At 35.9% G+C, this 14,011-nt stretch overlaps 4 protein-coding genes across 8 annotated transcripts; 1 reads left to right on the plus strand and 3 right to left on the minus strand.

The window, feature by feature from the left end:
• On the minus strand, positions 1-3,774 carry LOC110846015 (dnaJ homolog subfamily B member 14). Of its 3 annotated transcripts, none has more exons than XM_022092608.2 (9): positions 3,643-3,774; positions 2,601-2,927; positions 2,438-2,537; positions 1,949-2,066; positions 1,857-1,884; positions 1,629-1,781; positions 1,294-1,555; positions 1,050-1,212; positions 1-941 (listed from the first exon to the last, which is right to left on the minus strand). In XM_022092608.2, exons 2-9 carry the CDS (start codon positions 2,833-2,835, stop codon positions 816-818), a joined length of 1,185 nt encoding a protein of 394 aa, XP_021948300.1. In that variant the 5' UTR covers positions 2,836-2,927; positions 3,643-3,774; the 3' UTR covers positions 1-815. The 3 variants fall into 3 exon arrangements, with proteins under 3 accessions (XP_021948300.1, XP_021948301.1, XP_021948298.1); XM_022092609.2 differs by lacking the exon at positions 3,643-3,774 and adding an exon at positions 3,073-3,536 and having other exon boundaries at positions 2,622-2,927; XM_022092606.2 differs by lacking the exon at positions 3,643-3,774 and adding an exon at positions 3,073-3,530.
• Positions 3,775-3,861: 87 nt separating this feature from the next.
• Positions 3,862-11,144, plus strand: LOC110846014 (probable E3 ubiquitin-protein ligase HERC4). The gene is made up of 28 exons (XM_022092605.2): positions 3,862-4,271; positions 4,754-5,094; positions 5,163-5,234; positions 5,325-5,477; positions 5,544-5,623; positions 5,717-5,755; positions 5,839-5,884; positions 5,966-6,064; positions 6,149-6,223; positions 6,497-6,606; positions 6,713-6,754; positions 6,830-7,018; positions 7,104-7,305; positions 7,390-7,500; positions 7,674-7,702; positions 7,823-7,991; positions 8,085-8,266; positions 8,383-8,420; positions 8,496-8,571; positions 8,644-8,760; positions 8,844-9,041; positions 9,129-9,432; positions 9,516-9,549; positions 9,639-9,812; positions 9,907-9,997; positions 10,216-10,413; positions 10,502-10,562; positions 10,653-11,144. Exons 2-28 carry the CDS (start codon positions 4,836-4,838, stop codon positions 10,742-10,744), a joined length of 3,240 nt encoding a protein of 1,079 aa, XP_021948297.1. The 5' UTR covers positions 3,862-4,271; positions 4,754-4,835; the 3' UTR covers positions 10,745-11,144.
• Positions 10,946-12,180, minus strand: LOC110846017 (acyl-CoA-binding domain-containing protein 1). 2 transcript variants are annotated; one of them, XM_022092610.2, is made up of 3 exons: positions 11,936-12,180; positions 11,547-11,851; positions 10,946-11,453 (listed from the first exon to the last, which is right to left on the minus strand). In XM_022092610.2, the coding sequence occupies exons 1-3, from the start codon at positions 12,099-12,101 to the stop codon at positions 11,244-11,246; spliced, it is 681 nt and encodes a 226-aa protein (XP_021948302.1). In that variant the 5' UTR covers positions 12,102-12,180; the 3' UTR covers positions 10,946-11,243. The 2 variants fall into 2 exon arrangements, with proteins under 2 accessions (XP_021948302.1, XP_035705018.1); XM_035849125.1 differs by having other exon boundaries at positions 11,547-11,863.
• Positions 12,181-12,273: 93 nt separating this feature from the next.
• Positions 12,274-13,990, minus strand: LOC110847452 (uncharacterized protein C1orf198 homolog). Of its 2 annotated transcripts, none has more exons than XM_035849122.1 (4): positions 13,797-13,990; positions 12,801-13,712; positions 12,554-12,715; positions 12,274-12,480 (listed from the first exon to the last, which is right to left on the minus strand). In XM_035849122.1, the coding sequence occupies exons 2-4, from the start codon at positions 13,617-13,619 to the stop codon at positions 12,439-12,441; spliced, it is 1,023 nt and encodes a 340-aa protein (XP_035705015.1). In that variant the 5' UTR covers positions 13,620-13,712; positions 13,797-13,990; the 3' UTR covers positions 12,274-12,438. The 2 variants fall into 2 exon arrangements, with proteins under 2 accessions (XP_035705015.1, XP_021950089.1); XM_022094397.2 differs by having other exon boundaries at positions 13,816-13,986.
• Positions 13,991-14,011: the final 21 nt, after the last annotated feature.

Raw genomic sequence — 14,011 nt, forward strand, 5'->3', positions numbered from 1 at the left:
TAGCGAAAACAAAGGGTTTATTGAATTCCTTTAACGGTAGATAATATATCCATTGGAAGAAGAATAAGCAAGGGCAAATATATGTACATTTGAATAACTTATTGAATTACATTATATTATTACTATGCGATAAGATAGGTTCTTACAACACAAATCCATAAATCAGTTCATATCCTTATTACATTGTAATGGGTTCATTTTTCATGGGGTGTATAATGTATAACATATTTACGAAAGGTTGTTTCGTCTCTTCGGCTACATACTACATGGCGGAAATGTGTAGGGATCCGAGTGAGGGGGTGGCGTGGACGGGAACTCAAAAAACTTGCGGAATTGCGTCGTATATATGTATTTTAATTATGAACATATATTTTGACATCATTTTCACCAGAGACTGATTCATACATAGTTCAAACAAATTACAAATGAAATGACTTATACTTACGATATATCGCAAGAGTATTTGCAACGTGTTTGCTATTGATGAAAATGAAGAGGGTAAAATTTTTTAATATAAAGTAAAACCATAAGATTAATTCGCTCGTATTTATACACATACGCATCATCTTACTAGACATTAAGACTAGAAGGACTACGACAAAAAGTGTGTCCCTGTAAACAAAATTAGGCAATCCTTTCGGAGCTACCACCCACTCACCCGCCCGCATGGAGCAGCACGAAAATACGGATTGACAGAAACGCATTGAATACAGTAAAAATTTTCACAAGAAGATATATAAAATCCGAGATAATTACACACTGTTCGAGTAATTGCCTTATTTTACTTTTGATGTGCAGGTTATAAACAATATAAATTAACCGTATATTCTATTTTTTTGTCTAAGACCGTGGAGGGCATCGCAAGACGATAACTGCATATCTCGTGCCTGATTTAGCATGTTCTCATCCCCAAAGTTTTTAGCTCTCCATACTAAGTGCTCCTATACCAAAATGGAAAGCATACATTTTCATGTTAGTTAGTTGTTTTAAACAACGTCATAATTACTCAGTCTAGTACAAATGCAATGATACTTTAACTAAATTAGTACCTTGTAGTTTCGCTGTTTGAAACATTCATTACGAAGGTTGGAGATATATTCCTCTTCTATGCCAGCCTCTAGTCGTTTTAAATTGCCTTGAAAATCAGCAACAAATGTTTCCTTGACATAGTATGGCACTTCCAGTTCTCCAGTCGCTCGTTTTACATTATATCTAAGAAAATACATACAAAGTCCATTTAGACATTAATTCAAGGAAAGATGCAATTTATAAAATCCATGCTAAATTACTTACTTTTGCGTTCGAGTTAGTGAGTAGGCAGGGTCCTGGACGAAAAACGACGAGACCAGAGTAACAAGAATGAAGAATAGAATCGGTAATACTTGTAGAGCAACCGTCACATTGTTGGCCTCCCCTTGGTTAGCGTTTTCTTGGTTATGACCAGAGTTTGCATAGTAGAATCGAGTTCGGCGACGATTATTTTGCGTATATACAGACTGCGAAGGAAATCCACCACCAAAGAACATGTTGAAAAGTTCTTCAGCAGTCATGTCACCTGTATTCAAAGGCATATATGTTATACTTTATAGTAGCAATATCATAAGTTAATTGGTTAACAGGTCACATACTCTCAAAGCCACGACTATAGCCATATTCATACTGGTTAGCAGAAGAATGTCTATGCGAAGTAGATGGGGACTGAGAAGTCCCCTCACCGCCGTATAGATCATACTGTTTTCGTTTTTCTGCATCACTCAAAATCGCAAAGGCATTGCCGATACCTGATGATCAAGGGAAGATATGAATGTTTAATCCACACTACAAAACATTGTATGAAAAGATGTGACGGTACATACCTTTAAACGCTTCTGTAGCACCTGGCGCCTGTAAAGGAACGTTGATAGAAATAAATTATACAGTGCATTACAGCAAATCAAAAAACCTGTACCTTATTTTTATCTGGGTGAAATTGTAGAGCTAATTTTCTATACGCCTTTTTCAAGTCCGTGTCCGTGGCTTCTTTAGACACCCCGAGGATTTCGTAGTAGTCTTTTGCTCCTTTAATTCTACAAAATAGTGAACCGTTAGACATGAATCACCATTCATATAGATTATTAATTAGTATCAAAGGCCGGTTATTCATTTTTTTAAACGAATCTTTCAATTTGCACCCGATTGAGTTCTAACTTGTCAGGGCATTTTATGGTCGTGTCTACTGCCAAAAAAAATTCATTTTTTTCTCAATATTTTAGGGGTTTAGAAAATATAAATATTAACATCTATATTTGGACCTTTTATTAAAAAAAATTGTTATTGGAAAATCAGAAAATGATTTTTTAACCTTTTGTGCAATTTTGCACTATTTATGAAAATATATTTGTTTCGTGGTTGATAGTAAATAAATGACCGGCGTTTGAAACTTTGAAATGCACTTTACTTTTTCACAGCCGCTAGTTGCTCTTGGGTGTACTCAGGTCCACTGGATTTACTGGAGGAACTAGCATCACCACCCGCTGAAGATTCTTTTCGGGGAGATTCTTTAAGGGTATAAATTACATTATAAATAGATAGAAACTTAATGTGTTTATTGACGAAATTACTTGGAGTTGATGCACTCGAACCTCTTCTATTTCTCACATCATCCGAACTTGAATTAGTCGAAGCATTTGTTTCCTCCAACTTGTTCAACAGCGTCAATAAATCTTTCGCCTTTTGTGTGGGGTATAATTTTTCTGCTTTCTTTAAAAACTTTTCAGCTTTTGCTCTGTCACCGTAATTGAAGGCTTGTTGAGCGTAGTCAATGCATCTCTCTGCCTCATCTTTGTTGCCTTCCATTTTTGAATAATATTCCGATGGAATGTCTCACCCTGGTCGTCTTAAGTTATGAATACAGCTTACTTAGTTCAGGATAACTCGTATTCTGCAACCTATAAAAAACAAACCCTTCAAAAGTTGGAAATTGTTGCTGACATGGTACACGTGTTAGTTTCCGTCTGTCTTTTGTATTTATCAGAAGGATTTCTAAAATATAAAATGTGAAATATATCACCACTACCACAAACCGTTACTTACAGATAAAATCCCGAGAGTAACACAATAAATTAGATGAGAATACTCAGAAATTCAAAATGTCCTGCTCAACTGTTGTTCTGATCATGTAGTAAAGGAAATCCCTGCTCTATCGTTATAGAATCCTCTTTTACTAATAAAACACAGCAGTGGTAGCAGAGACTATGTAGTTGACTTGATGAGAAGTTAGTTAACCTCGAGTTAGTTAATTGCATAAAAATATCGTGGAAAGAGTTCGCAAACTAATAAATATCTGTGACGGAGGAAATCCAAATAGCAAGGAAGAATCAGCACCCAACCACTGCCCTACTGCGCCCATACACCATGTCCCCTTTTTCTCATTTTAGCAACCTAATCATCTATAGTTTGATAATCAATGTACAGCGTTTTCTGCTAATGATGTAACAGAATAATTAGCATGCACGTCTTTTTTACCAAATTGTTGGGTTTTTAACAGTTCGCCTGATCAGTTATTACTCAATCGCTCATCACATTTGGTTTAAACGCAATTTTTATGCAATGGACCTTTTTAGCACCAATTAGGCTTACCAAGTTTACTTATATATATATTACCAAGTAATTTGACAAAATCGCTGAATTGCCATTAAATAACTTTCTGCAAGTGCTTCTACATACGACACGGTGGCAGGTGTGAGGTGTGGGAGACGTGTTATTATTGTTGGATGCGACCGTGCTGAGTGTGGGACGAAATGATGATGGACTCAGTCAGTCGTCGAGAGCTCCAATTACAAAGTGAATCTCTCAAATCCTTCCAGCAGTATCCACAAACTTCGATTGATGATGTTCTATCACAATTTTTTGCAACAGATATTTTATTTACAAAGCAGTGTTGTGCTATAGTTTTAGTTCAGCAGACGAGTGAACTTTTACACTAGGAATTCGTAGCGAGACTAGGACAGAGTGAGTAGTTATATATTCCCAGCCAAATTGGTGATGAGATTGGTCAGCTTATTGGTCATTTAGATAAACATGAAATAAGATTTACGTTTTGGGAAAGTTTGTCAAGCTCAAGTTGCAAAATGAGAGTTCTTCTAATACCCTGTACATCCTGACCTACGACAAAGCGACAAAAACCTTGTTTATGACTGATCACTATTGTGTATTGCCTATTGCACTCTTAGTATTGAAGACAAGAGACAAATAATAACATAACTGGTCCTCAAAGTTTGTAGGGTGTTGTGGTAAGTGTTATAAGTTGTATGGCTTACCGTACAGTTTGCTAATTACGCATCATACAATTTATTTGTCCTCTGTTATGTTGAGCAGATCCGACAAACTTGAAACTGAATTAGTGTGTGGCGTGTTGCTGGTCAAAATTTATGTGTAATGTCTGTATTAATATGTTGCTTGTTGAATAACAATCAATCAATAATATGCAATGGAATCAGTCTCAAAATTGGGTCCTACTCAAATAATTAAAATGGCCAATTGGGTACATAGATGTTCTTTGAAATGAATGGAGAGGCAAGGAAACTGTAGAAATACTCTGAATAGTTTGTTGTGCCAGAATAATAATTTTATTCTCGCAATAATTATTATTATTGTTGTTATTATCGTTATTATTGGCACCAGATAAAAACACACATAGTAAATGTGTATAAGATTGACTAAATTCAAAGTGCTTTTACATAAACTGACTAGCAATTATTATGGAAAATTTAAGGAGCTGGACCCCTGGTAGCAGAAGTATTGAGTGACACGATTGCTGAAACATCTCCACCCTAAACAATTATCATGTCACCAAGATGGAGGACGTTTTAATGGAAGATTTGTCAAATGTTAGCTTTACTCTGCAGAAAAACATTGAGGGTTTAATGGACAAATCACCAGTCTCACCAGTCATGATGGAGGAAGACAACTCTGAAAAAGTTACCTACAACAACCCAACCATATTTTGCTGGGGAAACACGGTCAATGGGGAGTTGGGCTTGGGTGGTCTAGAAGAGGAGCACGTTAGCGAACCAAGGGGGCTGAACTTTTCTACAGGAGGATGCGTCAAATCTAGTAGGAATTAATTCAAGACATATATAGAGGTCAATAAATTGGATGACACGCATTTCTTGTCGTTTCAGTATCTTGTGGAGAATCTCATACCATATTTCTACTGGACAATGGGACTTTGTGGTCTTGTGGGAGCAATGACCGTAAGGGAAATTTACCAATACATTCTTACGTTTGCGTGTGTGATTGCGGATGTTAGAGAAAGTTATTTATGATGCCGCGCTAATTTACAGATGGTCAGCTTGGACATGACAAGGGTAGGACTAGACCGGAAAAAGTTGAAGGTCTTGATCACAGCCCTATCGTAGAAATCAGTGCTGGTTTCGCGCATAACCTTGCTGTAGACAAATGGGGTACAGTGTTTTCTTGGGGCTCCGACTCCCACGGTACGACAGAGTAGTATTTTATTTTGTGTATTGTACCAAGATTAGCCAGAAATAATTCTTTTGTAGGACAACTAGGAGTTCAAAATGAGAAAAAGGAGGATAAATTAGTACGTCGCCCAAGAATGGTCAAATCACTTAGCACAAAGGCACTTAACAGATTGATTTATTGGCTTAATTCCCTAAAATACATCCTTATAGTGCATTCTGTGATTGTTACTGCATATATTTAATGGCTATAGGTTGTGGTGCAAGTTGCTGCAGGATACTTCCATTCCATGGTATAACCATCGTTTAAATTTTTATAGGTCGACCATTTGCTAGCCACTATTCTTTTTTTAATTCTGTTATTCTCATCATCCAGGTGCTCACCAATGCTGGGGAGATATACACTTGCGGTTCAAATAGCCGTAAGTTTGACTTAAGTTAATATATTCTTTTTATACAGCGTTTAACTCTAAAACTAATTAACTGAATATCTCATTAATTAGATGGACAGCTAGGTTTGGGTTATGCTAATGGTCCAAGCCAAACAAAATTTTGTTTAGTGGAAATGCTCATAGGATTCCCATCTGCATTAATAACTGCTGGTATGTTTTATTAATATTACAACAACCGTTACAGCAATAATGTTTAATTGGTCAAATGTTTGATTGGAATATTTTAACTCGTAGGCGGATTTCATTCTTTCGCATTGAGCGTGTCTGGATCGGTTTATGGCTGGGGCAAAAATTCATGTGGTCAACTCGGTTAGCATTTTTTATGTTTCGCATTTGAATCAAAATTCTTATGATGCCAACAAGCTTACGATTAGAAAGTCGAAGGAGACTATGTCAGCCAACCACGAATCGAAATGATTGATGTGACATCGAACAGAGCTTGAAACCCACTCCTTATGATATTGCATGTATTTACTTTAGAGTATCATAGACTTTCTCTTTGATTTAGTTTTTGCATAATAATTAATAGAAATAGGTAATAAAATTTCAAAATGATTATTTTGAACATTTTGATTTTTACAGGAGTCAGCGACACGGACGACAAATGTCAACCAACTCAACTAGCCACCCTGAGGTCATTAGGAGTATGTTACATAACGGCTGGCTCGGAACACTCTGCTTTCTTAACTCAAGTAAGTCAATCAGTATAAATTGTCTTACACAAGTTGATCCTTCTTTTAATATATGCATTGTATTGCTATACAAGCGCATTTTTGACTTAACTGGTTTTCTTTATAGGATGGTGGAGTCTTCACCTGTGGAAGTGGAGCTTATGGTCAGGTAAGTGTTGCTTTTTATTAATAGAATTGTTTATTCGTAAGAACAGCACGTATACATGTACTAATCTTGACTTAGTTGGGCCATGGTGGCGCGTCTAATGAAGTGTTACCTCGTAAAATCTTGGACTTTGGGAAGTGTGTAACACAAGTAGCATGTGGAAGGTGCCATACACTATGCTGGACAAATGATAAACTGTACTCATTCGGGTTGAATTCAAGTGGTCAGCTGGGATTTACCAGTGGGAATAAGAATACGCCATTTTATGTATACACAAGTTCAGAAAATTGAAACGAGAACTACAAAAATAATCAAAATCTGTGTTTAACCAAAAATTTGAATATTTTCCAAGGTGCCTTCATTGCCATTTGTGGTTGACTGTATTTATGCGGGAGGTGACCATAGTATGGTCATGGTCAGTATTCACGGGCTTCCATCAGCATCAGTTAAGGAAAATGGAGTGGTTCAGCAGAGTTGTGACTATCGTCAATTTGGTGGACGACAACAAATAATGACAATAACCAACAGAAATATTACGGAAATATGCTCTGCTGGTGAGTTTCCCACCAAATTACAGTTAATTGTATCCCATTCAGATAATTTAATTATATACATACATTTACTTAATTGTATTACAGAGGAACCTGTTAATCAAGACTTGATGACAATAGCTGAAACAGTGTTTGCTTCTCCGGGTATTTGGAATGGTTCATTTTTGATGACCAATAACAGACACATACCATCCACATGTGAGTGACCATATTACTATTGTTGGCAAAAAGTTTACAAATTAACAGGAGATCGCACACAATGATTTAAATTATATGAATATCTAAGTTCACACTGTAAAAAACGATCACAACTATTCACATCACAACTGATAGCAACGAGTTCACAAATTTTTTTGTTTCCATTTTTCCAGGGAAGAACATGGGTGTTGATCTTTATGAGGTTCGTACATATAGGCTATATGATATAGCTATATGACATATCTTATTGTTATAAAGAAGAAGCATGTAGTAAAAAATAAATATAAGAAATGTAAACTAAAATGATAATTACTTTTCCTAGGCTGAAGCTGTATTATCAAAGCTCAGTAATATCAAATCTGTGGGGTTGCGGGAATATGTTGAACAATGGATATTTTCAGAATTGCTACCAAAGTTGCCTCATCAATTGAAACACGTAGAAGTTTTGAGAGTTTATGTCTTACTTCCTCTCATACCCAATTTTTACGCAGGCAAGATCATTAAATAATAAAAAACTATAATAATATTTTTTGTCTTGTGTCAAACATTAAATTAAGTCTCATGCTCGTTAACATTTTGTGCAGGTTCCAATGTTTTACTTCCAATCTTTTATGCAGACAGACTGCAATCTTTATCCTCACAATTAGTGGCAGTTGTTGTGAGATGGTTATACTTCTCCCCCAAGGATCACGTTGTTCGACTTATATCAGTATATAAGAAAACAATTGTGTCGATCCTGGATGACAAGAATCAAAGTCAAAATCAGGTAAATTAAAAGTACAACAAAAGCTTCCAAGGATAATATAGGTAGCGGGACCACATAGATTAAATATTTTACTCTTAGCATTGAATAATGAACGCAAACTCATTTTTTTTCAACAGAAAGATCATGCCTTGAAAATTTGCCTCAGTTTTGTAAGGTGAGGTTATTATTATTTATATGATAATACGATTTTGGATTGCCACTTGATGTTATATATTTTGATGAAATATAGCCTGCTCAACAATTTGAATAGGACATTTTCTCTGTTATCATATCATACTTTCGCTATACCTCAGTTAACGTCAAAGGTGAGTGACAATGCCGACTGGATAATGAGAATATTATTGAAGATTGCAATTTTTTGTCATGCTTATCTTTAGGTTGATGTGCGTCTGGATTATTTCAATTGGCTTCAACGCAAACCGCAGACTCGTGTCTTTTATTTTTGTGACTTTCCTTTTGTTTTTGATTCACAAGCGAAAACATTGTTATTACAGGTACTTTATTTTTGAATGTTGGTAAAAACATTAAGAATAATAATCATTACATAATAATCCTACATCTTATTGTGAATTGGTAGACTGATCAGATACTTCAAATGCAGACGGCAATGAAATCTGCAATGAACCAATCGATAAGTAGCTTAATGTTTTCGAGTTCTGCTGATCACCAAGAAGCCCAATATTTGGTACTGAACGTTTCAAGAAACAATCTAGTGAATGATGTACTGAACCAAATTTACACTCTTAATACCCATGATCTGAAAAAGCCATTGAAGGTTAGTAAATTGAAAATTATTTTATCGGTAATATAACCAAAAAGAAGTTTGTTCTTTATACATTTTATGTGTTTAACGTATCAACAGATTAAGTTCATTGGCGAAGAGGCTGAGGATGCTGGCGGAGTGAAAAAGGAGTTTTTCCTTCTACTCATTCGTGAAATTCTTGATCCAAAATATGGAATGTTCAAGCACTTTGAAGAGTCCAGGCTAATGTGGTTCAATGAGGGGTCCTTTGAAGAAGATGTCATGTATTTATTGATTGGCCTGCTATGTGGGTTGGCCATCTATAATTTCACAATTATCAGTCTTCCTTTTCCTGTTGCGTTGTACAAAAAACTATTGGAGGAGAAAGTAGACTTACAAGACTTGAAAGAACTATGTCCTACAGGTTAGCTAATCTTCACTTGATCTTATACACTTTCCCTACAGATATCACTCCTAAATTGCATAAAATGCAATAATTGTTTGTAGAAGGACGATCGTTGGAGCAAATCCAGGGGTACAAGTACGTATATTGACATGCCATTATTTTTTTTACACTTGTCTCTTTTAAGTTAGTCTGCCAATTTATAATAATTTTGTTTTCTATTTTAGAGAGGCAGATTTTGAAGAGGTTTTCTCCCTTCACTTTGAGATTACAAGGGAAGAATTCGGAGAAATGAAAACGGTTCCGTTGAAACCTGGTGGATCCAATATTACTGTGACCCAGGAAAACAAGAATGAATTTGTGGAGCTGTATTTGTCCTACATATTCCATGTTTCATGCAGGTATAGTATAATCCACTGCATTTGAAGGAGAGTAGAAATAATAAAAGATGATTTCAATCAATTCAATAACAATGTTCTTATTTTACTCATGCAGCAGGGGGTTTGAAGCCTTTAAGCAAGGATTTCAAAGAGTTTGTGGTAGTACTGTGTTGCAGCTATTCCACGCTCAAGAACTCCAAGCAATGGTTAGTATACATACCCTGTACACATATGTGTATAGCCTAGTTTCATTCTCAGAAACTATATGGATTACTCCATTGACATCTTGGGTCGCATGACTAATATTTTACAAAACTAAAATGTATCTTTCATTCAAGATTTCAGACAATCTTAGATCTCAATGAATTAATACGGGTTTAGTTAAGGTTGATTAATTTATTAATTTATTTTTATTGTCATTCAGGTTACTGGAAATGAAGACTACGATTGGGGGGAACTTGAACGAAATTGCACGTATAAAGGGGGGTACAAAGTGGATGACCCAACTATTAAATTATTTTGGGAAGTATTCCACGAAATGAGTTTGCCAGAAAAGAAACAGTTCCTCTTATTCTTGACTGGAAGTGATAGAATTCCTATTTTGGGGATGAAAACATTGAAGGTAGCACAGTTATAATCTTATCAGCCCTTCCTTACATGTGCACACTTGCTGATACATATTAATAATATTATTATTATAATAATTGCAGATGTGCATTCAACCAACCGGTGACGAGAGGTATCTACCAGTCGCTCATACATGTTTCAATGGTAAACAAATTACACACATACGTACAATAAGTATGTATATTAATAATTATTACCTAATAATATTGATCACAATTTATGTAACTTTTCCAGTTCTAGACCTTCCAAAATACCAGACGAAAGAACGCTTAAAGTATAAGGTGTTACAAGCAATCCAGCATAATGAAGGATTCTCATTAGTATAATAATGACGATGACTATAGTGCTGTGATATTGACATTTATCAGTTATCATTACCGACGAGTTGATTTTTTATGAGCTAGTGCATTGTACGCCTAATAAGAACGTGCGTACATGCAAGCAAACAAAAGACATGTCTTCTGAAAGTAGAACTGGATTTGTAGACTGATCGTACTATAAAACTCGGGGTTCTTCTGACTGGTGTGATATCATTAAATTAAACTATACTAAAGATAACTCTGTAATATTTAAGATAATATTCTACACAAAAAAATGTGCTTCATCATATATATGTACTCATTAATAGATTTGTACTTCAGCTCACAAGCAACTATATGTATGTATGTGTATGACGGATATTAAACATTATTAAACAAGCTCTAAATAAAAGTCTGGCAAAACATACAAGAACAATTACAGAATTTTGTTTCATTTCCTTGAATTCAAAGCTTAAATTTACTTATTTTTTATCATCGCTAAAAAAATTTCATGAGTGTGATGCGGTCATAACGTGTTTCCTCTTAACAGAGCGACAATTTCTGCATGGTCGCATGTTTCGGCATACTCTAAAGGCGTCATTCCGTCATTGTCCACAACGTGAGGATTAGCTCCAAACTTCAGTAAAAGTTGACAAGTGGAAAGATGCCCTCTGTCAGATGCCCAATGTAACGGTTTTAATCCATTGGAATCAGCTATGCTGTTGATTTTTGAAACCTAGAGAAAAAGTGAACTATGCGTTAGAAAATAAAAGCCAACTTGCATTATAAATTACAATAGTCATAACAGTTGAAATGCGTTGAAATTCACATTATTTTCCAGCCATCCCCTCAGTTTGATAAGATCACCATCTTTGGCCCATGCAAACACAGGATCGGATTCTTCGTCCACGTCCTCCTCAGGCGACGGAATTGCAAAGGAGCTCACGCTATTGCCCATCATAAAAACGTTTGAGGAAGAAGGGGGTCGTTGTTGTGCATGATGATTGGAATTGGGTTCCCAGCCAAATGACTCCTTCACGACCTCAATGTACTTGACCATGGCGTCATGTTTACTGAGGCTGGAAAATTCCTTCCAAGCCGACCATTTCCACCTCGCCTTCATGTTGAATATGCCTGAATAAAGAGCTTTTAATCAATCAATCCTCCTTTTTCCGAAAATAAAATAAGTGGGCAGGTATTTAAGATTAAAGTGAATACTTGGCTGCTGATCCTTGCACTCCCCAACAGTGGCCACTTTGTAGAGACCGTAGAGCTGCAGCATCAATTTGTCGTCTAAATGTGTACCCTTGTTGTTGCTTGCAGAAGATTCAACAAGTGAGGCTGCCTCATTGAAAGCAGCTTCAATTGAAGTTTCAATTTCCATAATCTTGCTTGGACAAAAAAATAAATTCTTCCAACTAAAATCCTAGTCGACACTAATAACCCTCAGCTGGGAATATTTCCTTTTCATCTTGTTCTCACTTGGGGTGCATTGAGTTTTTCATGCGTTGATTATGAAACTTATTTGGACTGAATAAGGGTTCGAAATATGCAGATTTTTTATTGTTAAAAAAGTGAAAACATTGTTATTGGCTTTATGCTTTATACAGCAGTTTTTACATAAACATATTAAAATAAATTAACAAATACTAATACATAATAATATGTATGAACGTTGATGACTTGACCCACAGCAATCAATGATGATCAATGTTCATAATCTACCAGTTGTCCAAAAAGTCAAATCCAGTTTTGGGAGTGGCCTATGAACAATTAATTTGTCAGCGTTTTAAAAAGATTTATAGACATATTTAATTTGAAAATAAATAATCTCACAATCCGGCATGGACTGGATACGTCCACAACAAACTCATCTTGAGCTTCCAATGGTTTCTTAAAACTCTTATCCGTTTCTCTTGATGACGTTACGTTTCCAGTATTAGCCACTTTCTGTGAAGGCGGTGGTGGGGGTGGCGCCTTGGGTTTCAGAACGTGATGCTGAAAGCATATTATCAATAAATAATGCTATGAGAAAAGCTATTATATGGTTGCAATAAACGTTTCTTTTTGTTTAGTTGCAAACCTTTCCAGGCCCTCCTTGATCTCCGCAGTCTTTGCGTTTCAACTTTGCTTGAAGTTCTGCAATGAGGTCAGAGTTTTGTTTCTGTTGTGGTAATCGATCCTCATCATCCTTATCATGAGTTTCTGCTCTTGTTAAAAATTTATGTGAAACAACAGGCTCATTATTAGAGTACTTCGTATTAGTCATTGTAGAGGAAACCAAACACTTTAAATTATTTTCTCTATTATTGTCATTCATATGATGCCAGATTTCACTGTCGTTGGTGGACTTGAAATGATTTGTTGTGGTTAAAATTTCATCCGAAAAACTTTCTGTACTAGATTTGGACACCATTATATTGTTGTTAGGTTTTGGGGCTGGAGCTTTTGTCTTTTTGCTCATGGATGATCGCTCATATTGCTTTTTCTTAGTCAACAGCGTCACTCTTTTTAACAATTTTGTCAAGTTGCATGATTCAATTTGACTTTCGGTGCAAGAACTGAACCGTCCAGAGTTCCCTCGGCCAGTTAAAATGCTTGAGCTGCTATCATCTGAATAATTTTCAACCACTGGCGTCTTGGGATACACTGAAAGTAAAAGTGCGGTGGTATGCGAGGTGTTTCTTTCTGTAGTAGGTGACAGCAAGTGTTTGTCAATTACTGAACATTTTTCATCGTAGGACAATGTGGCAAAGTTTGGACACTTATCTTCGGCTTTGTTTATGTCTTCGTAAATTCTAGCAGCCAAGGGATTCATGGTAGAGAAATATGTTGCGTATTTTCCTTCATATAATCTACCAGAAGAAGGGGTATTGCCATTAAGATTGCTGGTGTTATCCATTTCTAGTTCTCTTCCTTCATGAAACCTTTTAGCTCAAGGCTTCAAATACTAGTGATACAGTATCACTGATACTTAAGGTGTTATTTCTTCATTCTGCAATAAAAAATGACTAGGCTGATTCGAGTTCATCAAAATTCCTTGGCATGAACTTCAGCTCCCCTTTGAAGTTTTCTATACCTGGATATTTGTATCTTACCAAGAGAACAGAATTTCAATGTTATTCTACCAGCTTAACGCTTCCACTTCCTTTCATGAATCCATGATCGAACTCAATTTTACATCTAACTAGCTTCCGCATCGTGAAGGAAATCTGGTTTTATGGGTTTCAATTCATAAGGTTATGTTGTGTAATTAAATAACCGTCAACTGCTGAGAGGAACAAATACAAAAAT

This window comes from Folsomia candida, unplaced genomic scaffold (assembly GCF_002217175.1).
Source record: "Folsomia candida strain VU population unplaced genomic scaffold, ASM221717v1 Fcan01_Sc003, whole genome shotgun sequence".
In the NCBI taxonomy this organism is placed as follows: Eukaryota; Metazoa; Arthropoda; class Collembola; order Entomobryomorpha; family Isotomidae; genus Folsomia; species Folsomia candida.

What these genes read in the sequence shown, in the direction of transcription:
- LOC110846015 (XM_022092608.2), bottom strand. Translation starts at nt 2,835, where the DNA reads ATGGAAGGCAACAAAGATGAGGCAGAGAGATGCATTGACTACGCTCAA. An exon ending in TTCGAGTGCATCAACTCCAA is followed by an intron (nt 2,538 to 2,600) that starts GTAATTTCGTCA and finishes ATACCCTTAAAG; the next exon opens with AATCTCCCCGAAAAGAATCT. An exon ending in CAACTAGCGGCTGTGAAAAA is followed by an intron (nt 2,067 to 2,437) that starts GTAAAGTGCATT and finishes ACTATTTTGTAG; the next exon opens with AATTAAAGGAGCAAAAGACT.
- LOC110846014 (XM_022092605.2), top strand. Translation starts at nt 4,836, where the DNA reads ATGGAGGACGTTTTAATGGAAGATTTGTCAAATGTTAGCTTTACTCTG. An exon ending in CATACCCAATTTTTACGCAG is followed by an intron (nt 7,992 to 8,084) that starts GCAAGATCATTA and finishes CATTTTGTGCAG; the next exon opens with GTTCCAATGTTTTACTTCCA. An exon ending in TGGGGATGAAAACATTGAAG is followed by an intron (nt 10,414 to 10,501) that starts GTAGCACAGTTA and finishes TAATAATTGCAG; the next exon opens with ATGTGCATTCAACCAACCGG.
- LOC110846017 (XM_035849125.1), bottom strand. Translation starts at nt 12,101, where the DNA reads ATGGAAATTGAAACTTCAATTGAAGCTGCTTTCAATGAGGCAGCCTCA. An exon ending in GTGCAAGGATCAGCAGCCAA is followed by an intron (nt 11,864 to 11,935) that starts GTATTCACTTTA and finishes ATTGATTAAAAG; the next exon opens with CTCTTTATTCAGGCATATTC. An exon ending in GGGGATGGCTGGAAAATAAT is followed by an intron (nt 11,454 to 11,546) that starts GTGAATTTCAAC and finishes CTTTTTCTCTAG; the next exon opens with GTTTCAAAAATCAACAGCAT.
- LOC110847452 (XM_035849122.1), bottom strand. Translation starts at nt 13,619, where the DNA reads ATGGATAACACCAGCAATCTTAATGGCAATACCCCTTCTTCTGGTAGA. An exon ending in ATCAAGGAGGGCCTGGAAAG is followed by an intron (nt 12,716 to 12,800) that starts GTTTGCAACTAA and finishes ATATGCTTTCAG; the next exon opens with CATCACGTTCTGAAACCCAA. An exon ending in TATCCAGTCCATGCCGGATT is followed by an intron (nt 12,481 to 12,553) that starts GTGAGATTATTT and finishes AATTGTTCATAG; the next exon opens with GCCACTCCCAAAACTGGATT.